Genomic DNA, 25,263 nt, shown 5'->3' with positions numbered 1-25,263 from the left:
AAACTCTTGAATAAGAAAGATTACCAGGCCGTTGTTCTTGGATCTATATACAACGAAATATTACAGATTCCAGCAGTAATTGCAGGTATCAAGAAACATGGATGAGTCCACAGCTCACTTTCTGTGCTGCATGAGAGATTTTAGTTTTGGCTGGTGCACTTTGGCAGCTGATGGCAGCATTACGCTTTTATCTCTCCGCTGAGCACAGTGGGAGCTCTGAAATATGAGCACATTAAAAGGGGTCACAGATCATTGTAGCAAATTAAATCATATGCAATTAACCTCTATGGTGCAGCCCCCATCACAACTGTTTGAATAACTTTTTGCCTTCTTGATATAATTTTGGAAAGATTCATTAGGACTTTGCCTTAGTCTGCAGACTCTAACAGAGAAAACACGTGTGATCTACATTAATTGGAGCCAACTTCAAGTACTCCATCCATCGATTTATCTGAACCCTGCACTTTGCAGATCATTTTCATTCTTTAGTTTAACACACACTCTCTCTCTCACACACACACACACACACACACACACACACACACACACACACACACACACACACACACACACACACAGACAAGACACAGACCACTCCCGGGGTAGAGGGTGTGAGGTGTGACCCTTTTACCCCTTATCCTCCCCCTGAGGCAGTGTGTGAGTCCAGTATTCAGGAGGTGCGTCTCTCTGACTGCTAATGTCTCCAATCCAATATGAGACAAGGTTGGAGGGTCATCTTCCATTCACATATAGACATAGACATAGTCAGACACACACACACACACACACACACACACACACACACACACACACACACACACACACACACTGCCTGTCACTCACATGCACCAGTGTGACTGCTGACTGCTAATGTGGTGCGGACCCTCTGAGGCATTTTCTCACCACTCCTGCTCTCTCAGTCTGCCTCAATTCAGCCACACTCCGCCCACACACCCGTCTGCTGCCGAGCATCCATGCTAACAAACCCTGACATGATATGAACAGGTGGGCAGCGCTAGTTGTCATACATAAATCTCAATTACAATTTCAAATGCTGAAAGTGATCTGACTGAAATAATATCTGCAGTGGGACGTATTATCAGGATGTGGTTTTATTTGGCTCCAAATAACCTGCGCAGGTTTCTCGCTCCAAAGCTCCTCGGCCCCTAGATGTTCTTCCTGTCATTTCCACAACAACACCCACATCAAATATTTCCCCGCTGCCTTCCCCGCGCCAAATATCCCTCCAGGCAACCTCGCCAAAGCACAATTTTGCTTACGAGCTTGCCATTTCGTAGCCACAGAGCCACGTTAAGTAAATGCGCTATGCACATGAAAATCATAATCATAATGTATGAACTGATGCCCCATTTCTCACTGTGTCCATGTTGAAAGCTTTTGTCCTGCCTGTAGGATCCTGTTGTGTGTCCCTGGAGGGATTTGTCTTTTTAGGCACTGTTGTTTTCAGTGATTTTGTAAAGTTCCTTTCATGTATTGATTTCGTTTACATTTTGCAGATGTGTTTCCACTGCACAAGATCTTCCACCTGTGGGACACGCTGCTCCTGGGCAACTCCTCTTTCCCCTTCTGCATCGGTGTGGCTATTCTGCAACAACTCAGGGATCGTCTCTTGGCTAATGGCTTCAACGAGTGCATTCTACTCTTTTCTGACCTGCCAGGTGAGAATATGAGCTGGTATTTTACATCTTTGTCTATTACAGCCTGACTGATATTGGCTGACAATATTGTCCAATAAGAGACATAGCGGTATCAGTGTTTACGTTTGCTGATGTCAGGTAATATGAAAACCTTTATTTTACAGAGTAAACAGTGCAGAAAAGACATCCATATATGTTTCTTACGTAAAAAAAAATTATTTTCTTAATTCATGTTGTATATACTGTATATGGTTGTATATGTTATCAAGCCTCAATTACATATCTTCAATATTTGGGTTTGTTAATGACATATAAGATATCATGTCCAATATGTCGGCTGATATATCGGTATCGCAATTTATTTATTTTTACTCCCTTATTTGCATCGCCCCCCAAAAATTCATATAATTGGGGCTCTATTATTCACACGTTGTCTTTAATGTATCTTTCTTTTCAGGTGTGTTTTTCGTAATGTTCCTTGATAATTAACAAAAGGCCTACGTACTGTGCTTTTAGCTATAGTACCTCTGTAGTTTTAAACAAGTGAAAACCACTGTGTAAGGCCTGGTTTGAAGGTTGTCCATCCATACAAAACACAGACAATGCCTCCGAGTACTGAGCTGATGTGTATGAGTTTATGATATCCTCAAGCAGGCAGCTCTGCACTCCTACACAGACACACTCCCTCCTTGATGTGCTCTAGGGGGGCCACACTCGGCCGTGCATCTGTAAAACAGTCAACCGCTGCGCCCTGGGAATTGTCTCTCAGTGAAATCACAACCTCTATGGTCCTCCAGTGTTTTCATTACTCATCCTATTTTCAGAGCTCCATCTCCATCTTTAGCCTGCGAGGGCTGTTTGGCTATGAATCATTAAAGAAGATGTATTATTATTATGCTTTTTCTGTTTTTTTTTCTGTAGTGTGTTGTAGTTATTTTATTTTATTTTATTTTAAGTTATTTAAAGTTAAAAAGCCCAAAGTCCCCGTAAAAAATTCTGGAACCGCTCCCAATTTAAATATAAAGTATTTCAATATAAAGAGCCCATTCTAGGATAAAGAAAACAAACATTTGAATTTAGATGAAACACAGTAGTGAAAACATCATTAAGATTATTTCAATTTCTGCATATAGCTCCCTTTCACCTAAATATAAGAAACTGAACCTTTAACAAAACCAGGTAAAGCAAGAGCGGAGGTCGACATTTCCTATATGCACTGGAAGTGGTTGACCAATCACAGCAGAGTGGGCCAGCTGGCCAATCAGAGCGGACTGGGCTTTATCAGGAGATGGGCCTTAAAGAGACAGGAGCTAAAACCAAGTATGTCAGACAGAGGCTGAAAAGAGGAGCTGCAGCAATGGACACTGAGGAAAGTGATGTTTTTTCTAAACATTACAGTTTGTAAACCTCTTCAAATATTAACTCAAATTTAAATTATCAACCTGAATATGAGCATAATATGTCTCCTTTAAAGTTAAGTGTCTGTCATGATCCAGAGAGGCTTAGTCTGACTTCTTCAACTCTGATTGCACCTACCTGATTTCCAAAGAAAAGACACTGGGTTTGTGTTAAAACTGCACAAATGTAAGGTGGTGGTGGGAAATAGCATCGGCAGCAAATAAAATTGTTAATGGCTTAATCCACTACGAGTGTTTTTTTCACACATTATTAAACGCGTTATAAATTATAGTTATTTAACTTCTCATTACACCATTTTAGTGAAATATCAGTGTAGTGCAGAACGAAGATGTGGGAAGAGCAGAGGTGGGGGGGTAAATACTGAAATGAAGTCTTTTAACTCAGCAGTTTGGTTGTTAATCCCTGCAGGTTTCAGTGCATTACTGGCAAGAGGAGCTATTCTGCCTCCTCTCCTAAATAGGAGACAGGAGGAGGGCCGACACAGAGACGAGGAACTCAGAGGGTTGATTCTAATCATACACGGTTGATGGAAAAGCAGGTTTATTAGCTTTGCTCTGTTGGTTACATATATTTCTTAAGTACTCTTAATAGGCTGTCTCCCGGTCCAAATGATTTTCAACATGGTCTCGGCAGACGCTGACACATTGCCTGATGGATTTAGCTATTTTTGTCGACTGTATATGCCGTACAGAGTGAAGACTCTTAATATGTGGCCACTTTACTGCTCCTGTTCACAAAGCGACTCCTTCAGCAAAGTATTGGTGACATAAAATCCGAGAGCAGCATTCATAATGTATGTCTTCAGAATGTCTTAGCCGCGGGTATAGCTCTCACAGTTTCCTTTAAAACTCTTTCCAAATACAGCTCATCCCTCTTTTTTTCTAGCTGAGCGGCAGAATGACATTGGGGTTTTTAAAACCAGCAGCAGGGACGATTTGTCCAAAAGGGATGCTGGAGCACTCTGTAAACTAAGGCCAGCAGCCTCCCCTCCTGCCTAAATTCAATGTTGCCATACTTCACTGTGTTTTACTGCCCGTAACCAACAGATTCATGTGATTGAGGCGGAAGGGGAAAGGACAGCCAGTTCTCCTTATAAAGGTAAAATATGTTGGCCTAGAGCTGCTGTCAGCTTCTTTGGCAAGGTTTCCTGAGAGTAGCGGCCTCTGCCAGCTTTTTTCTGTGTATCACTGCCAGCCTCATTATCGCAGCTTGTGTATACCTGGGTAGTTACAGTGTAGTATCTGGCAGTCTCTGCAAACTATATTAGGAATGTATTCTGGACTGTAGAGTGACCTCATACAGGGCTTGTTTACTTAAGATTCCAGCCATGTTCTGGCCCACACTCAGAATAGTTTCATTTAACTTGTTGCAGGCGCAGACTTAGCTGCTAAATCCAATCCAGTACCAAGCCGATCAACACAGCATTTATCACCTTTGCTAAATGGCAGTAGAGGTCTTACTTCTTTGTGCTTGTTAGTGTGTAATGTGTGGAGTTTATTTATTATATTCTTTAAGCTGTGCTGGCAGCATGACTCTGAGGATGGTAATTTCGGGGCTGTCAGTTTGTCCACCACCTTGGTCCAGATTGTTATTTCTCAACAACCAGTGAATGGAATTTCTTACAGATACTAATGATTCTGAGAAGATGAAACCATCTTGTTTTTAAAAAAAAATTAGGGTTGATTAACAAATGTGATTATGCTAACATGCTAAACTAAGACAGTGACCATTTAGAACATTTATTTTGAACTTTCTTGGTTGGTCCATGTCATATCAACTAACTTAAAGGAGGCGAGATTCATGATCTAGTCTGTAGCCAGCCACCAGGGGGCAACCAAGGCACTAAGGCTTCACTTTTGGTGAGCAGTCATCTTTCGCTGAGCCTCACAGAGCTGCTAGCATGGCTTCAGACTTTTTCCCTCCCTAAACCTTAACAGATGAATGATAAATATGTCCATATATCATTCATTGCACGTGATGCATAGAACTTCAATGTAAACAAGTTTGGCCTTGTTACATTATGCAAGTTATACAAGTCTCTGTTGTTGGAAGCAAGGTTTTGGAGGTCAGTGTGTACATCCATCTCACCACATTCATGATGTTATTAAATTACACACACACACACACACACACACACACATAAAGCACATAGACTGTGAGTTATGGCAGATTTTTTGATTTGTGGTCCGCACCTGCTCCTTTCTGCCATAAGGCGAGCAGAATTGATGTCCTCATACAACTGAGTCTTGCATTCATTTGTTTCAGAGCAGACTCCACATGCTTGTAACTAAAGGAACTGCATGTGTGAGGCCAGAAAAAAACATACCCTGATGCTGGCTGGATGAAAGAAACTGAGATGGAAAATAGACTCAGTCTGGCAAAGGTAGCGCAAAGAGAAAGAGAAAATCAAAGAGAATCTTTTATCTCTCTACACGACATTCATGTACATGTTGTCTTAAAGGTCCAGTGTGTAAGATTTAGGTGAAAGGGATGTATTGGCAGAAATTGAATATAAAATAATCATAGTATGTTTTCACTTGTGTGTTTCATCTAAATTGTACAAATTGTTGTTTTCTTTATCCTAGAATGGGCCCTTTATATTTAAATACTTTATATTTTATATCGGGAGCGGGTCCTATCTACGGAGGCTGCCATGTTTTCTGTAATAGCCCAAACTGGACAAACTAAACACCTTTTGAGTTTATATAACAACTGAAGTCTACCACAGGTTCTCTTTCATGTTTGGAAGGGGAGGGTGAAGTGAGGGGTATTCAGCTGCAACATGCAACTTCACCACTAGATGTCACTAAATTCTACACACTGAACCTTTAAAGCGCTAGAGGAAAGGGCAATTAGCAAACATGTAAGCACTGTATTTACACATTAAAACATTATTTTCTTACTTTGCACAGTTCGTATCAGAAACACATCATCTCCGCTATTTTTGTCCATTCAAACCTGCGCATGATGTAAGCTTTACATAATGCTCATAACTGTGTCCGTGCTAAAACGATAAAATCCTTGTATTATACGTTTTAGACTTAATTTAAGGTTCAGAGAGATGGATGAACTTTAAAAGATGCATAAGTAGGCTTGACATTTAGTTGTAAAATAAATTTTTTAAAAGTCGACTCTCCTTTTCCTGTGTGCGACTGTCGGAATAAAAAGTTATCGGTCAGGATAACGTTACAGGACAGTGGCTCTTAAAGGATTCAGGCCCACTCCTCTCTCTCTCGGCAGTAAATGGGGCCAGTGACAATAATTCTCAGTGACAAGCCTATAACACTGTGAAGTCTATAGTTGCCAATATTCTGACGCAAGAAGAGAGGTCTAGAGTTGAGGGAAGTGATACAGACTATGAGTCATGTTGAACCACTGGTAACCCAGAATATCAATATGTCAGCAGATTCGGAGACTATACACTGTGACTCATCATCCTGCTTACAACTTTCTCCTCACAACTATGTTCATGAAGTCTTCCTGACCCTCCACACCACCACAGAAGACTACATTACCTCTGAATTGTTTTCCATTAAGCTTTTCTGAATTATATCGTAGTCTTAAATGAAATTAAATGTGAAATAGGTAAGACCTGTGCTGCAACATTTTTCCTAGGAGCCAACAATTCATCTCAGCCTGTCTTTTTATTGCCAATTAATCTCATTTTGTGATTCTCATTTGCTTAGTCTTGTAGCCTCGAGCAATCTATAACTTTCTCCCGTTTGGAGACTTCATTGATTCACAATGGACCAGAGAGGTTCTCCGGCTGACAGGAGCCGCGTGTTTACTGATGATACAGCAGCATTTGCCTTCACGGGACATTAACGTCCGTCTCAATGAGCAGAGCTGGGCACAGAACTGATGAGCTCCAGTTATAGATGTTTAGCTCTGAGAAAAACAACCGCAGGCTGCCGAGAGTGCTCATGGCAACGCTGCACCCCACAACACATTGAGAACATTGGCAGAAGGAGAAGCAGAACATCGATGTTGAAGGTTCAAGACTCTGTTCTAACGATCTAAGCTCATGGTCTAAAGCACATGGTGCAAGTGCATTGAGGGTGTGTCCACATTCATTTCTGCTGCTTTAACAGCTGAATAAAAGGTTGCTATGCCAGGCGCATCGTTCAAAATGGATTTACTTAGCCTCTTAATTAATTATGGGTGTGTTTAGTGCGTAACATGGAATAAACCAATCAGAGTGCCATCTCCCATTACCTTTAAAAGTCAGCTGTGCACCTTGGCAGATTGCTATTGTAATGGTGGATATAGTTGCACTCTGCACACAAACAAACCATCTGTGTGTGTGCGCGCAGATATGTAGGTGCATATTACTCTCTTAATACGTGATGTGCACTTAAAATAACTAAGTGAAAATACTGCAATACTATCTTAAGACCAGGACCATTGGTCCAAAGTGAAATTCCTTTCGATAGCAACAATGTGCCAATACTCCGACTGACAGCAGCTCGTTTTAGGAAAAACACGCTCATATGGCTGCAAGTGCCTTTGCTAACAACGTAGGTGGTGGACAGAAAAACGACAACCGTGTCAGCAAACTAGCAAAGACACATGCATTGTTCTTGGCACCACTGGTGTAATATAGGGCCCATAGTGATGAGAATGCATAACACATTTTTTATGACATATTTACATTTAATGATTTGGCTGATCATCCAGTCTGTAGCATTTTAATGTTTATGAGTGTATTAATAAATTCAATCCTAATTCAGGCAATTAACAGAAGAGGTTAGAGAGCCTGACTGAGTCACATCAATTGTACCCTGACAATATTGACCTGGAAACTTTTATCCTCTATTTTTGTATTTTATGTTAATTTTGCACATTTAGTTGGAGGTTACACGAGATGAACATGTTTCTTGCAAAATGGGTTCTAATTTGTAGATGGGCTGATTATCCCAGAAGCTTTTCATCATTTTAAATCAACCATTACGGTTTCTGTGTATATATTTTACTGGAATAAGCATGCTCAGCTCTCTGGTAACTAACAACTTAGGTGCCTTTAACTTTTCTAAAACCTACAGGAAATAAGAATAAACCCAAGATTAAGAATGGCGATAAGATGGTTTTACTCCTAAACCGAAAATTAGAGAGTATGTACCACAGCCAGGATTTCTGATTAGTTAAGACATATGTCTTAGAATATGATGTGGATAAATGAAAGCTCTTAACATGGATTGTAAGTAAGGAAATTATTATGGTTACTTTTTTTAAAATCTTATACGTGCAAAAATGAAAACGTATCCATTGAGGTTACATCAGAGCACAGATGCCGCACAAATAGCTGTGCACCTACTCTTCAAAGTTGAGTGAAGCTTGACTCAGCAGCAGAACCCTGCATTGGATAATCAGTTGTTGTTGCCATCGTTGTGATTACGGTGTTGTCGTTGATGAGACCCAGTCGCCAATGCTCAAGATCACTGATCGCTTGTTTATTCAGAATTTATCAACATTGAGTGTATCAAGTGTCCAAATCCCTTAAACCTTGGGCCCTAAACAATACACATGCCAAGTGTGAAGTTGATAGGATGAATTGTTTCCACATTTGATGGACAAACCCCTGGACAATAGCTTGTCACTTCCTACTCTCATGCTATAGATGTAATCATGGTTTACAATTAATGGGAGAAGGGGATTGTCACAAGTACTGATGGTTCACTTTATACTCTGTGGGTTGACAGTCAATAGTAATTTCCCTGATTTCATGGTGTATTTGTTTTAAAACAATAGGACGGAACATTGTAGTTCAACAGATTTTCCCAATTTACTCAAATTCACTGACCTCTTTCATCTCTCTCATTGTCGGCCCTTTCTTGCACCACGGTCCAATTCCGCAAAGCCCCCGAGTCCCTCTTAACTAATCATGCTATTCTACTATTTATGGCAACAAGTGGCAGCCCACAATCAACGCCTCTGCATAATTACCAAAATGTAATTTTGTCTTGACTAAAAAGAAAAATTACTCATCAACGGAATTGGCTGCAGTGCAGTGCCCAGCTGGGCCCAGGCCTTGTTAAAGCAGCCATCAATCTCCTCTTCCTCATTCCTGCCTCTTTTAGCAGAGGGAGTGATTGCATGCAGCATTTGCCGCCCTAGGGATGGAAAATGTGTTTCCCTGCGAGCCTGTTGGGGAGGAATCTCAGACCACCAGTGTGTTTTTCACTGGAATGAACCTTGTAACTGAGTCTGTGAGGTCCCAGCCCACGAGAGCTAACAACCCCCATAACCTTGACTCTGCTGTGGGACAGAGGGGGGAGGCGAGGGGGAAGATGCATTCATGTAATTTCACTTGAGCCTGACCCAGGTGCAGGTCACACCAAAGAGCCGTAATTAGCCAGTCTTGCTTTTTCTCCACAAAAAAGGGGGGCGTGAAAGAGGAAGGCTGTCAGTGTGAAAGAGCGCGATGGTAGGAATTCCTAATTTACCCAAATCCTTGGCTAATCCACTGAGTCCCGCTCTCTAATCCGCTCTATTCTCAATGCGAGGAGCAGGAGAAGGATGGATACTGCTGGATGAGGCATAAGCAACAAAGAAGAGACATTTCCATTTTCCAGTGAAAACTTATTTCGGGACAAGAGCTCAGACGAGGGACGGCAGCAAAATGACGGCCAGTTATTAGTTATTAGTTATAGTGTTGCTGTCACTGCTGGATGATTTATAATTATTAATGGCAGCAAAATGCCAAGGTCAAGCTAGTCAATTCTACAACTAATCCTCCCATAAAACATTTATATAATCTCCTTAGCTTTATGTCTGATTCAATGGATAGAATCCCCTTTTTTTATATTCCCGTGCTTCTTTAGTTTTTTCATCTCATTCATTCTTTTTCTCACTCATCAGTTAAACGATTCCTAAAGTAAAATGTTGTCAGGGGTAATTGAGAATTAAGAGATTAGAAGAATACCCCCTGTTCTGAGGCTCTAAGTGAAATGTCGTCAGAATTGCTGAATGAATTACCATTAAATTTAATACAACAATTATGTCCTCAAGGAATTCTCATAAACTTAATGGTTCCGTAACTTTTTATTTGGCGCTGCCATCGGGACAAATTTTTATTTGACCAGTACCTAAAGTCTTATGATGTAAAAATGTCCTAGCTCCATCCATCTATCTATCCATTATCTGTAATGCTAGAGGAGGGGTACACCCTGGACAGGTCGCACCTTAATAATACATACATGTCTTATTAAGAATAGATATTGACTGATATGGGTTTATCAATGGCCCATATGTAGAGAGCAGGGTGGTTGACTACAGACACATAGTGCTGTTTTTATATTGTTGATTTAACTTTTTGTAGTAAATAATAATTATAAACACAAAGTCGTTTAACTTCATATTTGTCTACTCTTTAAATCCATGAAAACTGTGATATCAGGACCACTATGTTTTTTATAATGTTTTTCTGGAGTAGCTCCTACATTTGGCAAGTCACATTTTTGCTGTTTTGCTTCTGTCGCTTTTCTCGCACAGAAATTGACATCGAGCGCTGCGTCCGTGAATCCATTAACCTCTTCTGCTGGACGCCAAAGAGCGCCACATTCCGACAACATGCTCAGCCGCCAAAGGTCGCTGGCGACAATGGCTTTGGAAAAACGGCAACATACTACTCATCTGACTATCAGGACATGCCCAGGACAGACCTGGTGAGTTTTAACACACATACACACACACAGACCCAAACACTTAAACTTTAAAAAGTCCACAAGTGATGTGAAGTGAAACTGAAAGTTGACCTTCCTTGCTTTCAAAGCTTTGCGTGGAAATGTGTTAATGCATGTTTCAATGAGGAAGTATTCTTTTATTCTTTTATATTTTATTTCCTGGTCTTTGTTCCTGGTGGTTTTTCCTCCCCCATTATCTATGTTTTGGGCATTTCCTGTATTCATGACATTGACGACTTATATCGTAATCTCAGGTCAGCTGTGTCATTCAGGGTTCATTCAACCCAGCACGCAACAAATGCTTAGTTGAAAATATACTTTGGAGACAGAATAATACTTCTAATGCTACAGAAAGTCTCTAACAAACCCTGAAATAAATAATAACTCTTTAAATTTCAGCTTTGTGATACCGATTTTTGCCTGCAGCTTTATTAAATATTTATTAAATGTGCATCATCTGCAGCTGGTTGAAGTTTTAAGGGAGAGTTTCCTTCTCAGATAGTTTCTCTTTGTATAATTCCCAAATTTAACACATTATATTGGCGTCATCCACTTTGGTTTTGAGTTGCTTCTTCCATCCTCTGGCTATAGTTGTTTTCAGACATGACCTCTGGGTAAAATCTGGAGAATTTGCCTTTCACACATGCACAACACAACGGTAGGAACTCTCCCGCGTACAAAACAGCAAGAGGTTGAGCAGCCGGGTGCAGCAGAGAGAGGCAGGAAGTTAGGTTAAATTAGATTCATTTGTCTGATGCTTTGTGCATAACCCTTACTAACAGCTTTTTTATAAATAAAGTTATTATTATTACAACTTCCACAGGAGTAAGTGCTAAGATACAGGAATGCAGATATATGAGCAATTAACACAGCAAATATGTATACTAACAAACCAGCGTAAAGGGTGGTAATACATAGCTGTGAGGAGTGTTTATTGATGTGATGCTGTCTTTCATACAGGCCTTTTGTCTTTGTTTAGTTTTTGTGGCACAGCCCTGTTTGCCTTTCACACCTGAATGCATCGTGTCCAGAAAGCTCACAAACACTCTTGTCAGCCCTATCTGCTGTGTGCCCAAGTGATTGCTGTAATCTTTCTCATTCAGCCGAGGCTCATTTGTATGGGCGGTGGCATTGATCCATGGCCGCATCTCTCTGCACCCCACCTCTTCCTCGGAAAACGTTCAGGCAAGGGTGCGTTGTGCTGAAATGTCACTCTCATCACCGGAGTGACCACAGACACACACACACGTACAATATAATATATTTAAGTGTAGATTAGAATCCAGAAAGTAGGTTGAATCAATATAGAAACCTCTCTGCTGATTTCTAATTATGACAGATTAGTGTTAAATGCCAGGAAATAGGATTCTACAACCTATGTGTGAGAATGCGTAAATTGCTAAATTGTTCTGTAAAGCGCTGACGCAGACCCCCTATAGAAACATCCTCTTACATACAATCACAGAAGCGGTTAGCAGTATTTGTAAAAGTATTTGTTGATGAAGTGTCTTCCGTCAGATTACTTGGATGTGTTTTCTTAAATTGAAGTGCATTGAGCTCTTTAGCCATGCATACCTTGCATACACTGCAGCAGGAAGCTCTGTCAGCAGGTTCTCAGCCCTGGTAGTGACATCCATCTCATTGGACAGCTGCTGTCCTGTCGCTTTGGTCTGAGTGAGTGAAAAGGAGAAAACAAACTCCTTGTTTCTCTTTTCTCTCGGTCACTAATAAGCGAAAAATGTAAACAAATGTATTGTCTCTTAATTAAATGGCTTCTCTTTCATCAGTCCATGGCATGAATTTAGGTCATTTAAACTTTGTGGATCTAGTAATGTCCTTCGTAATAATGGCATTCACTTCATTGTGTATCTGTAGCCTGTTATATTGAGGGGAAGTCATAGTAAGCAACTATTGGGTGGTAATAGCCGGTTTAATATTTTCCCACATGTATAAGTTTCCCACAACTAAACACCCGGATGAATCTGCGCTTTCTCCAGCCAGGACATTTATGGGCTGGTGTTAGTTTGGTGCAGGAAGTTGTCATGAACAGTGTATGCTTTGAGTACATTAAAATAAATCATGCGGCCGAGTGCACAGGAGGCTGGTGCCGTTCCCTGTGGAAGAGCAGATGTTTTACTCAGCGTCATCTAACAGCTGGCAGAGCTCATATTTCATTAATTGCAGAAACGGAGGTCCATGAGTAAACAGGAATGTTCCCCGGTTCAAATTTGCCGCTGTATTTGGGCGCCACATGTTCCGGTGAGGATGTGAAACTGTGAGTGAGTGGAGCATTCCCAATTAGATAAGGGCCATTATCACAGCAGACATTTTGACTTGTCATAGTTGGACAGTGAGACATGATAGTGAGACAGTGGGCCAACAAAATACCAGCACCGTGAAACCGAAGCAGCTAAATGGAAAAAGAGCCATTATTCTTTTTGTTATTACCACCTGTGCTTTTCCTTCTGTGACATGTTAAAATGTGTGCTATGAAAAAGCCTTTGTTTTGAATTGGAAAAAAAACAGTGTATTAAGTCGTATCTCGCACAGAGCTCAGGCATAATCACACAAACACATCTATTACATTCATTTATTCAGTAACCAGATGCAGCTTTCTGGCTCACAATTGTTAAAAACCAACTTATGTATTTTTTACATTTACATTTTTCATTTAGCTGACGCTTTTATCCAAAGCGACTTACAATAAGTGCATTCAACCATGGGGGTACAAACCCAGAACAACAAGAATCAAAAAAGTTAAATTTCTTCAAAAAAGCAAAACTACAAAGTGCTATAAGTAAGTGCCATTTAAGTGCTACTAGATTGTTAGTTTAAAATTTTATTCAAGGTATAGTCGGAAGAGGTGTGTTTTTAGTTTGCGGCGGAAGATGTGTAAACTTTCTGCTGTCCTGATGTCAATGGGGAGCTCATTCCACCATTTAGGAGCCAGGACAGCAAACAGTCGTGATTTTGATGAGTGTTTAGCTCGCAGTGAGGGAGCAACAAGCCGATTGGCAGAAGCAGAGCGGAGTGAACGGACTGGGGTGTAACGTTTGACCATGTCTTGGATGTAGACTGGACCCGATCCGTTTGCAGCACGGTACGCAAGTACAAATGTTTTGAAACGGATGCGGGCAGCCACCGGTAACCAGTGAAGGGAGCGGAGGAGCGGAGTAGTGTGAGTGAATTTAGGTTAAAGACCAGTCAAGCTGCTGCATTCTGGATGAGCTGCAGAGGTCGGATGGCACTAGCAGGTACCTGCCAGGAGGGAGTTACAATAGTCTAGGCGTGAGATGACCAGGGCCTGGACCAGAACCTGCGCTGCCTTCTGAGTGAGAAGGTGGCGTATTCTCCTGATGTTGTACAGCATGAATCTACAGGAACGTGTTGTTGCAGTAATGGTTGCAGTAAGGGAGAGTTGACTGTCGAGTGTCACACCCAGGTTCCTAGCAGTCTGGGTGGGGGCCAACACATATAACTGTCACAAAGCTAAGCAAGATAGGAAATATCAAAACTACAGTCATATTTCAGTTAACAACATCAAAGGTTAGGGTTAAGGTAAGGGGCTAGGGAATGCATTATGCCAACGGATGTCCTCACTAAGATAGCTGTACAAACATGTATGTGTGTGTGTGTGCGTGCGGCTGCTCTGAGGGGTATTTGTTGTCAGCATTTTTCTCAAATCCTGACCTCAATTATACTATTTTGCTGCTTTCTCTGGCTGCAAACTTAGCACATAATTTGAGTTTTTTTTCCGGGCTCAGTGCGACGGACAGACAGATGGAAGCATTATGTTTTCGGTTTGTCCGTCTGTCCGTTGCATTTTCGTGAAAGCAATTTCTTGTGCGACCTTGATGGAGATGGACACAAACACTCACTTGGACTCAAAGATGAACTGATTATAATTTAGTGGTCAAAGGTTGAAGGCCAAGGATACTGTTTTCTTCCTAAGTGCACATTGAAGGGCACATAGTGAACATATTTCACATTTTGTCAGATACTGACTCTGTGACATTTACCTTGGGTGCCCACCTTGAAACTCTGGTGATTGCAAAGATCGTCTGTGCTGCAGGCTGTGTGAGAGCCATCCACGTTCTAAACTTTGTAGCTTCTTTGCAGCAACAGCATTGTCTACTGACAAGGCTGCAACGTTGTGTCCTATTGGCTGATTCATTTGAGTCTGTCATTGGTTTCTTTCACTTAGACACTGCAGAACCAGCCAATCCCAGCTGACATTGGGTCAGAGGCTGGGTACAACCTGAGCAGGTGACCAGCCTATCGCAGGGTCAACATACAGAGACAAAAAAAACATTCACCCTGACATTCACACCTACGGTCGATTCAGTCTCCAACTAACCCCAATCTGCATGTCTTTGGAGGAAACCCACACAGACACAGGGAGAACAAGCAAAATCCACACAGAAGACTCCGGCCAAACTGGGATTCAAACCATAAACCTTGTTGTGAGGCAACAGTGCTAACCACTGCCAGCCAGAACCTCAAAGTGTAGTGGTTCACAGATAACTTATATTTTGCCAAAAAAATTAAATAAAAACCCAAATGGTTATAAACTGCAACGTGACCGGTTGTGAAGTGCTTTCACTGTATGTTTTAGAGATTATGCTCAAATACCACAGACTGTGTTGTTTGATATGTGAATATTTCAGCAATCACACAGTTTGAAGGCTCTTTAAATGAGTCATTCAACTTCTCTCTAAGCTTTTTTTCTAAGCTGCACAACACTGTAGTCCCCAGTTCAATATGTTATGTGACAGGATTTCTTTCTGGCAACTGTGACAACCATGAGCATTTGCGCACACGCACATGCACGCACGCAAGCACACACACAGCATTTGTGTCTGTTTATCAGCAGCTCCAGTTTGGGCTCATCACTGTCAGGCCAGTGAAATGTGAAAGTGTCATTAAGCCATTTTTTCGGCTGGCACACACTGCTCATCATGACATTTAAGTCGCCACACAGTGCTCCATGAGCCCCAGGCAATCACAGGCTGCATATTTTACCCATTTCTGTCAGAATATTGTATGTGTTTGGATATATATACACAGTATATGTGTACTGTGTGTGTGTGTGTGTGTGTGTGTGTGTGTGTGTGTGTGTGTGTGTGTGTGTAGAGAGAGAGACATCATTTGGTTTTACTGAAGTAGATCTAAAGGCTCGTCATTGCTGATCAGCTCACATGAGCCCAACCAAGTAGATGAGAAAATCCAGCTCTCCGTTATTGCCCATTGTCCTCATCCAGGTTTAGTACACTCAGACAGTGCAGTCCAGTTAAATACAGCTTAGCACTTAGGACAGGACCCTGGGCAATGGAGTAGAACCTCTGTTCCCATAGAACATTACAGTCTGCTGCCCACTGTGATGTCACGTAATGTTTTTGAACTGCTGTTTTGAAGCCTCAGTAGAAGAGAGAATACAGGTTTCAGGCACTTCAGCCACATTGGCTTCACGTTCCGGACCCAGGGTTTACATCCATTGTTAAATAAAGTCCATGCATCAGACGAACCTATAGGTGTTTACGTATAATAAGTCAGGATCTACTACTAGGGTGACAGTGGCACAGATTGTAGAGCAGTTTGGCTCATATTTGGTACAAATGTTCAGTTGGACTCATGGATAAACTGATTAGAATTTGGTCGTCAAAGGTCAAGGTCACTGTGACTTTACAAAATATGTTTTTGCATTTTTGAATGAAACATCTCCGAAACATCTTGAAGGAGTTTCTTCAAATTTGGTACAAACCTTTGCTTGGGCTTGGACTAGTTTTTAGTGGCCAAATATTAAGGTCATTATGACCTCATGTTCTTATGAACGTGGTATATCAGGAACCCTTATAGGGAATGTCATTACATGTGGCACAGACTCAAGGATGAACTGATGACTTCACAAACCCTTCCTTGCCTCGTGTACGTGTTATCGTCTTGACAAAATCCTTTCAAATTTAGACTCACAAACTAACTGATTAGAGTTTCATATCCAGAATTCAAAGGTCAAGGTCACGGTGGCCTCTCAAATCCTGCTTTTAGTCTCTTTAACGTGATGACAACCATCTGCCTTTAGGGGAGTTCTTCAAATTTTGTCACATGGACTCAAAGATTAACTGATTATATTTCAGCAGTCAAAGGTAAAGGTAAAAATTACCTCCTGAGTCTGGACTTTTTTTTACAGGTATGTAGACTGAAACTGCATGGTGGGCGGAGGTAGACAACTGCAAGGTGGTAATTCTAGTTTCAGATGTGATATTGATCTGGATGATGGAACGATTGTGGGGGCGGGCATGGAGAGAGAGGTGTGGAGATGGCCCATGAGATCAGTAGCTGGTGAGTTGATTGGCACAGCTGGTGCGTGTTGATTAATCACACTCTCGGCAGCCAAACACAACAAAGACAGACGGCCACGCCAGCCCGTTGGATCGTGTGTGTACCGAACGACTGGAAATATGTTGAGTTTATGCAAAACGTTTGATTGTATACTAACTGCTTTATACGCCATTAAGTAGGGTGATCATTCAACATTGCATTGTACTGTTTGTAAAATCCTGGTGGAGCAAACTGTCTTAAAAGTTGTGGAGTAGATGAACTGTTTTAAGTAGCATGAACTTGAAATACTCAAGTGTGCCACAAGTGCAGTGCTTGAGTAAAGGAACTAGCTGCCTAGAGACGTGCAATAAACTCCGGATAATGTCCGTAAGTAGGATTTCTGTGTTGTTGTGTGTGACTGATCTGAACGGAGAATCTCCTGCTATGTTCCTCGTGCTTGAAAGATAAATTCCCGAGAAAGTTTGAAGTCAAATGTGCCAACATTCTCTAGAGTTCATGTCTGAAAAAGGCTTTAGATTCTTTAAACCATTATATACACTTTTGCAGCTTATTAGAAATTTACTTGAAGAGTTAACTAACGACTCATTATCACAATCCATTTGTTTGAAAGGACACTGTGTAAAACCGTTGGCATCTTCATTTTTTTGCTTAAACTGGTTCAAGGGCATCTGGGAATCACAGAGGTCCACTACTGGCTCACTAGTGTAGACCAGGGTTCAGTCCCCTGCAGCCATGCCTCTGGCTGGGTGCTTTAATGAACCCATTTGGCAGTGCAGGTGGAACTCATGTTCTGGCTGCTGCTGGTGGTCATTTGTTGTGCTCTCACAGCTGCAATCCTTTTTTTATGGTACTACATATTAAAAGTCTGCTATGAGTCAATGGGATGAACTGTCACAAATATCATTAATGGAGAGGAGATTGTGAAGTATGTGACAATTAGGCCTTACTACTGACCTCCTGATTTTAAATAAACAGTTATATCCAATCCAATTCTTTCTGTTTCTCTTGTGGTATTACTTCTCCAAATTCATTTTTCTCCGAAAGCGTTTGCTCATATGTTCTCCCTTGTGATCTGATGTCTTGTGACCTCCACTCTTGTAGTCTCGGGATCCTCTGGCGCTTTGTGACCTGAAGAAAGAAGTGTCCCCCAGGGTCTCGGCTGAGGACCTGATTGACCTCTGTGAGTTGTCATTGGCTGGCCCTGCCAAGAGGACTAAAGCCGGCAAGCCCAAAATCATCGCTGTCGACATTCGCAATGTGGAGGAGTATCCTTACCATTCCTGTGTAGCTATGAAATAGGAAATATGGAGACTGACTATAAAAGATCTGACAGCAATAGTAAATCATCTGCATTACAAATATTATTGGGAACCATAATATTAACATGTTTGGTGGGATTGTGTTAGAAGCTGTAAAAAATCTTTAAAAGAGATACTAATAAAACATGTAACAGTACTCTACCATCGCCAGCCCCTTAGTTTACCATGTAAATTAATTGCAGTGGGTTGAGGAAACCTTTGCTCTTCAGGTGATTGGCTCTGCATCACATGAATACTAAGACTTTTTAGTCTATAAATTCTGTCACTCGATGCTGCACACGTGATGTTCATACAGCTCAGACCTTTCATAGTTTCCTGCAGTTTCTTTGAGACTTTTCAGCTCCGCAATTTCTTTTTTTTTTTTGTTCGTTCAATGACACATGATAAAATAAACTTTTCACAACCACTACAGCAAGCAAAGCTACATCACCACAATTCAGCTTCACTTTCCGCCCAGAATGAGAAGTGCTGTTGAGTATCATAGGGGTGTGGGCTGATGCATCATCAAAATGACCAGAAAACATATCCGTTGGCTGCTTTGGAAAGTGGCCGACTATGTCTTCAGATTTGAACTGTTCCACCTTTCACAGTTTACACAGTTGCCCTTTTCTTTTCACATATGCACCTCCTCTGGTGAAATTATGAAGGATCTGTGGAGTTCAGTGTGTGTCTGAAAGCAGCTATACAAATTGAGCCTAGCATTTGCTCAGGCAGGCAACGAACTAAAGCTCAGCTCACCTGACAGCTACAGCAGCTGATCTCAAAGCCATCTCACATCAGCTGATTCCCTTCCATGTGGCAAAACTCAAACAAGGCGGCTTGTTGCTTCCTCTGAAACCCGTTTTGCTTCTCTCTTTTTCAGACTTTGTTTAATTTATTCTGTGTCATTTGTTACTGATGTCTACCCTGTTCTGTTCCCTTTTGGGGTCTTGGTGCCACTCTCCCTGCCTTCAGCTTTCCATGTAGGCATATGGAAGGATGGAGAGGTGTGCTATCTCTGTCTCAGGTTTTGCACGTATGCAAGGGGAAGGGCAGAGAGTTCCCAGAACAGAGCCATACCGCAAAATGGAAATTATGCAGATGCAAATTTGTTTTATTTTACTGAAATACATTTCCCTGCATATTTCTTAAATAAAACATAAAAATTCTACTGTTTGCCATTGAAATAGCGTCTTTAGCCATCTTTTTTTTAGCTTGGAAATAATTTAAATACTACATAAATAAGTTAATTTTGCTTTTGCATATGAAAAGCTTCTGTTATAGTGGCCCAGAAAACCCTGTTAATAAAAAATTCAGAGCACTAGAAAGAGTGAAGCCCTTCAACTCATCAGTGGAAAGATAATTGTCTGAGAGGTTAAAGAGCCATTAATCAATAAGGATTAGTGGATAGACTGAGGATTTTGAAATGGTGGTTCCTCCAGCCAAAGTCCTTCACTCGAGGCCCCACCGGCTAACTCACATGGACAAAGGGGATCTGAGCACTTTCACAGGACTTTCACAGGACTTTCACTTTTGTTGTGAGACAGGCAAAGCTCTGTTGTGGGGGTGTGCGGTCACAAGAAGCGGATTAGATTAAGAACAATGTGGGGGAAATCAGTGCGATCTAGATTTACCTGGCATGTGCCACTTCTAGTTCCAGGGGATTTTACTGTACTCTGCTTTATGTTCTTTGCTGCAGCTGGTGTGTTTTACTGAACATATTATTTTCACGGAGAAAGAAGCCCAAGCACCATTTGCCTTAAATTATATAGCAGATGTGTCAATATACAACTCAGGAATAGTACAATGTCATTTTCTAATGCGTTATTTAATTATAAACCACTCTGGGGTTGTTCGCTGTCCCTGTGCTGATAAGCGCTTCTTGAAAAGCTCTTCTTTTTCTGAAAATCTTTCACTAAGATCCAGTCCTTATTTTATTTCTCTTCTCTTTTCTGCTGAAGCCTTCCCTATTGTATCGCCCTTGTCTCTTTCCCCCCCTAAAGTTAACAAATCTATTTTTGCCACACTACTACCTTGAAGCTTGTCTCGCATGCTTTTTGTATTGGAAGTGGAGTCTGATCAGCAGTTTAACTAGCACTCTCATTAGGATATCACTGATATGACTTGATATACAGTAGTTTCCTACTGTCTATTGTAACCATGTCATTCAAGGGTATTATGATTCTCATCAAACAAGGCATGCTCATTTATTGATAGAGGGCAGGCGTTCATAGGCATCTATACCTGTTCAAACTGCGCTCCTTAACTCAACTGCCTCCAGTTTCAGCAAAGGCCATATTTCTGGCAGCATAAATATTCCCTCCAGCACGGCCTTCAACCCTGACGGGGAGCTGGTGCAGTGTCCTGCAACAGGAGTCCTCCAGAACTACAGAGGACGTGTCATTGTGGTTATCAGCCACGTCATGAAGAATGCTGCTAAGGTGAGAAAGCAGCCACACAAGCACAGATACACCAGTGTACAGCACAACAGCATACACACTATTTAGACTCAAAGAGTTGTCTGATACATAAATAGTGTATAAAGTGTTATCTTCTATAAAAAGAGTTTTTATTTATAAATATACTGGAAGGTATGAAGGTAAGACTAATTAGATCTTAGTTTTCAAAGACAATGTGCAAATATTAGCAGAATTTGTTTGGCTGGGGATTTGTCGACCTAATCATAAAAAGTGAATTAAGTTTTTGAATCGGAGATTTTATATGAATTGTTTTGTAATATTTAGGCAGATAGAGGTATGGTTGGCATAAAATATACTATTAATGGTTGAGTAATACATCAGAAATATTGAGAGAACAGTAGTCAGTGCAGATAGAGTTTAGATAACATTGGGTAAAACTTTTGCATCATTAAGGTACGCCTTAATCTGAGTGTATTATCCTATTTATTAATCAGATGATAATATTCTTTAAAAAAAAACTAATGTTGAGTGGAAACATCAAAGCGATGCAATTAAGTTGTGGGGAGACAAACACTGTTAAAATATTATTTAATATAATTTTTCACCACAAAGAGGTTTATTAATTCATTTATTTTTATTCTGAACCTGATTGCAGCCAAATACCTAAATATTTAATTCCAACTGGAATCCACTCGTACTCGTTCCTGGTGTAAACTCCCCTGTGGCTCATCTAAATCCCAAAGCTCCCAGTTTACTCCAGTTTGCTGTTGAATTTTCAGCTTTGCTAGTGGCAGTGCCTTAGGGATGGCAATGTCCGTCCATTAGTTTGTCCAATACTTTGGTTCAGACTTAAATATCTCTTCTACTTTTTGGATGAATTGGTGCCCAGATAGTAAAGTGATCCCTTCATGTTTCAATGACTGTTGGATTTTAACCACTTTGGGGAATTATTAACGTTTCATATCGGCCATCAACAGATCAACTTTATTCAGTATTTAGCTTATGACAAAATACTTGCTAAATTAATGACAATCTTCTCAGCTGTACTTTGTGTATAGTGCTAATTAGCAAGTGCTTGTGTGCTAGCATTGGAACACATGGTGAATATGGTAAACATACCCACTAATCATGTCACGGACATGAACAACAGAAGATTTAGTAGATTCGGCTGCCAACTGATGGAAATATCATTTTTCTTTCAGTTTCACTCGATATACTTTCTTTAACATCACTTTCTTTTGAGGGAGACAAACTAAACTCTACCCGGCTTGCTACTTTTAAATTCTAGGCTATACTCTCATCAGGTAGCTCACAATCTTAACAGATTGTATTATATATAAACTCAAAATCAATGTATATGTGAAGATTCTCAGTCATCCAGGTCATGGTATCTTCAGGAGTTGCACATGTTTACATTGGCAGCTAGAACTTCTTGTGTTTCTTGAAGAAGTTTCACCTCTCCTCCAAAAGGCTTCTTCAGCTCTGGAAATCAAAAAGGGAATCAGTATGCGCTGTGTTCCTTCTCTCCAGCATTTGTCATGGAATGTGACATCTCGTTAGTGTTGTGGACAGGGTCATGTCAGGGCAGTGAAGGCAGACCTAAGGGTCAACTTGTCTCCTCTGAAGTCCCTCTGATCATCCAGCTGGATCACACTGGCATCACTGGTGAACTGCACAAGAACAGGTGTTCAATGAGATTGTGCTACTCTAATTCAGTTTATTGTTCTGATATGAAGTAGAATAAAAACTTGAACCTTTTTCCTTTTCTTAAAGACACTGCATTCGCCAAGGATGAAACAGTGTTTTACATAAATCATTTGGCCTTCGTGCACAAAAATATCTTTGCTCGCTTCAGCGTAACAGAACAGAGAACTATATCAATCATAATGAATTCTCCTTTTGTGCTCTCTTTGGAATAAATTAGCCAAACTTAAATTTAAAAACTCAGCAGGGATATCGCCTGAGGCAACATCCCAATTTAGAAAAGATGTCCTCCTTCCATATGTTGGAAAGTAAAAGAAAAGACAAGTAGATCTCCTTAATTGAGGAGAGTCTGGTATTTTTAGGAAGCAGCAGCAAGATCTCACTGTCTGACAAAGAACTCCAAAATGTCACAGTTGGTAGATAGGTGAACAATTGATTTGAATAGAGATTGAGAAATGATCATCAAGCTGTTTGTAAGGTGTTAATGGCTCGTGTGTAATTAGCACATGGTCAGAGCTCTAAAATTGTGGATTTTGTGCTTCTGATATTTTGCACAGAAATCATGTGTGTCAAAGTTTGTACTTTAGTAAGTCATTGTCACCATCCTTATTAAAAGAGATGATCATCAGCCTCCTCGTCATTCAGGCCTTAGGCATGATGCTGTAGAATGTAGTGTTTTAAAGGGGACATAGCATGCAAATTCCACTTTGTTAGTGCTTCTACAGGTTAATGTGGGTATCTGGCATGTCTACCAACCCAAAAACTCTGGGGAAAAAACACTCGCGCGTTTTGTTATAGTTCCTCTAAGTCAGAAACGTCATGCTTGAGCGACTCGATTGCGTTTCCTGGGTATTGTGTCGTAACAAGGAACTGGAAGTCTCCTACATGGTCTTGGCCCCCGTCCCCCACACTCGTTACTTCCGGGTTTACACCGGGCAGCGAGCAAGCGCAGCGCCGTTCCCAAGCGCGCCGGGCTGTTCACACGGGACGAGCATTTCTCCGCTGGTCAGCCCGCGATTCACTCACATGTGGCATTTGTCTGGATCGTTGGGACAGGGAGGCTGCAGCAGCTGCTCGGGAGCGACCGCTCGCTCTCCCGTGCGTGAGCTGGAATTTGTGTCAGCGCCACACAGCCAGCAGTGTGGAGGACTTCCGCAGTGTTCAGCGCTGTTGACCCCGAACCCCGACATTCAACGGGTACAACAACAAGCGGAGAAAGCAGAATCGCGGGCTGACCTTATATATACAGTCTATGGGGCTGACCAGCGCGGAGAAATGCTCGTCCCGTGTGAACAGCCAGGCGGCTGCGCGCTTGAGAACGGCGCTGCGCTGCCTCGCAGCGGTCTTCCACACTGCCAGCTGTGTGGAAGACTTCCGCAGTGTTCAGCTCTACTGTACGCCGGGTTACAGTAGTTACGCCGGGGTACAGTAGTTACGCCGGGTTACAGTAGTTACGCTGGGTTACAGTAGTTACGCCGGGGTACACCGGACGCGGAAGTGCCGCTGCGAGGCAGCGCAGCGCCGTTCTCCAGCACGCAGCCGCCTGGCTGTTCACTGGCGAGCATTTCTCCGCTGGTCAGCCCCATAGACTGTATATATAAGGTCAGCCCGCGATTCTGCTTTCTCCGCTTGTTGTTGTACCCGTTGAATGTCGGGGTTCGGGGTAAATGATGGTCTTCATGGCCCCCCACCCCTCTCTTTCTCTCTCTGTCTGTCTGCTTGTGTGCTTGTAGTGGATGGGCAGAGGGGGACATTTAATTATGTGATTGGGAAAATTAAAACTCCAGGACAACAAGGGGAATACAAAGTATGGGATGCATATTTGATAATTTATATCATATAAAATATGTAATTTATATCGTTTAAAATCATGGGGGGAGAGGGGGAGGGGAGCTGGCTCATTAGCATTTAAAGGAACAGGCACTCAAAACAGGTCACTCTGTGGAGGGCTGTTTTATACAGGGTAAAAAGGGTGCTGTTTTATATGATCCTTGTGGTATTTTGACCAAAGTATGTTACAGACATTTCATTAAGACCCCAAGGAACCATATCAACTTGTGGTAAAATGGGCATGCTATGTCCCCTTTAAAACAACACAAAACCCCCCATACCAACCTCACACCCCATGCTGACCAACACTGCATTTGAAAGTCTACATTTGAGTTTTATGATGAACCCCAGTAATTGAACAGACCTCTCAGTCGTACAGGTCTCAAACTTAAAGGTCGATAAGGACTCAATTGTGCTTAAATGCCATTCACACTTCTCTGCACTGCACCAGTGGCCTCATCATTAGCTCTGGGGCAAAAAAATGAGTCCACTCAATGTGTGGTCAGGCTTTACTGTAAACCTTTAACATTTAAACCCCATTGGCATTCAGAGTTAAGAAGGACATTTCAGCAAGCTGAATCTAAAAGTTTAAAACTGTTTGCCAAAACAAACAAAAAAACACATGGATAAAAAGGGATTTGTTTGGTGTTTTTATACTTCAAGTTTGTATAGTTTTTCTTAATAATTAAGTAAAGCTTTGGATCACAAATTCCATCCTAAATATCCCTTGGTCCTTCATTGCATCACACATCTTCATTCATCACTCAGCTCAACGTTTTGCAGTAACTTTTCTTTGTGTTGTAAACTTACATTTTATGCAGAGGTTTCATTACCAGATTTTCTGAAGAAGAAGAAACAGCGTGCAGGTCATTCTGAAAAAGAACACATATGTACACTCTGGCTACACTTGCTC

General features: G+C 41.4%; 1 protein-coding gene and 1 long non-coding RNA gene across 2 annotated transcripts in view; one reads left to right on the top strand and one right to left on the bottom strand.

The window, feature by feature from the left end:
* The window catches only part of tbck (TBC1 domain containing kinase), a 43,657-nt gene that overhangs the window by 15,318 nt on the left and 3,076 nt on the right, over nt 1-25,263 (top strand). The window contains exons 22-25 of the mRNA XM_035167565.2: nt 1,518-1,679; nt 10,569-10,741; nt 18,200-18,363; nt 20,678-20,837. Of these exons, the coding sequence (XP_035023456.1) occupies nt 1,518-1,679; nt 10,569-10,741; nt 18,200-18,363; nt 20,678-20,837 (659 nt within the window). The remainder of the gene's footprint in view (nt 1-1,517; nt 1,680-10,568; nt 10,742-18,199; nt 18,364-20,677; nt 20,838-25,263) is intronic.
* Nucleotides 21,778-23,245, bottom strand: LOC118116212. The gene is made up of 2 exons (XR_004697643.1): nt 22,416-23,245; nt 21,778-22,298 (listed from the first exon to the last, which is right to left on the bottom strand). It is a non-coding gene; the product is annotated as an uncharacterized LOC118116212 (long non-coding RNA).

Source organism: Hippoglossus stenolepis, chromosome 2 (assembly GCF_022539355.2).
Source record: "Hippoglossus stenolepis isolate QCI-W04-F060 chromosome 2, HSTE1.2, whole genome shotgun sequence".
In the NCBI taxonomy this organism is placed as follows: domain Eukaryota; kingdom Metazoa; phylum Chordata; class Actinopteri; order Pleuronectiformes; family Pleuronectidae; genus Hippoglossus; species Hippoglossus stenolepis.
This window is presented reverse-complemented; position numbering and strand designations above follow the sequence as displayed.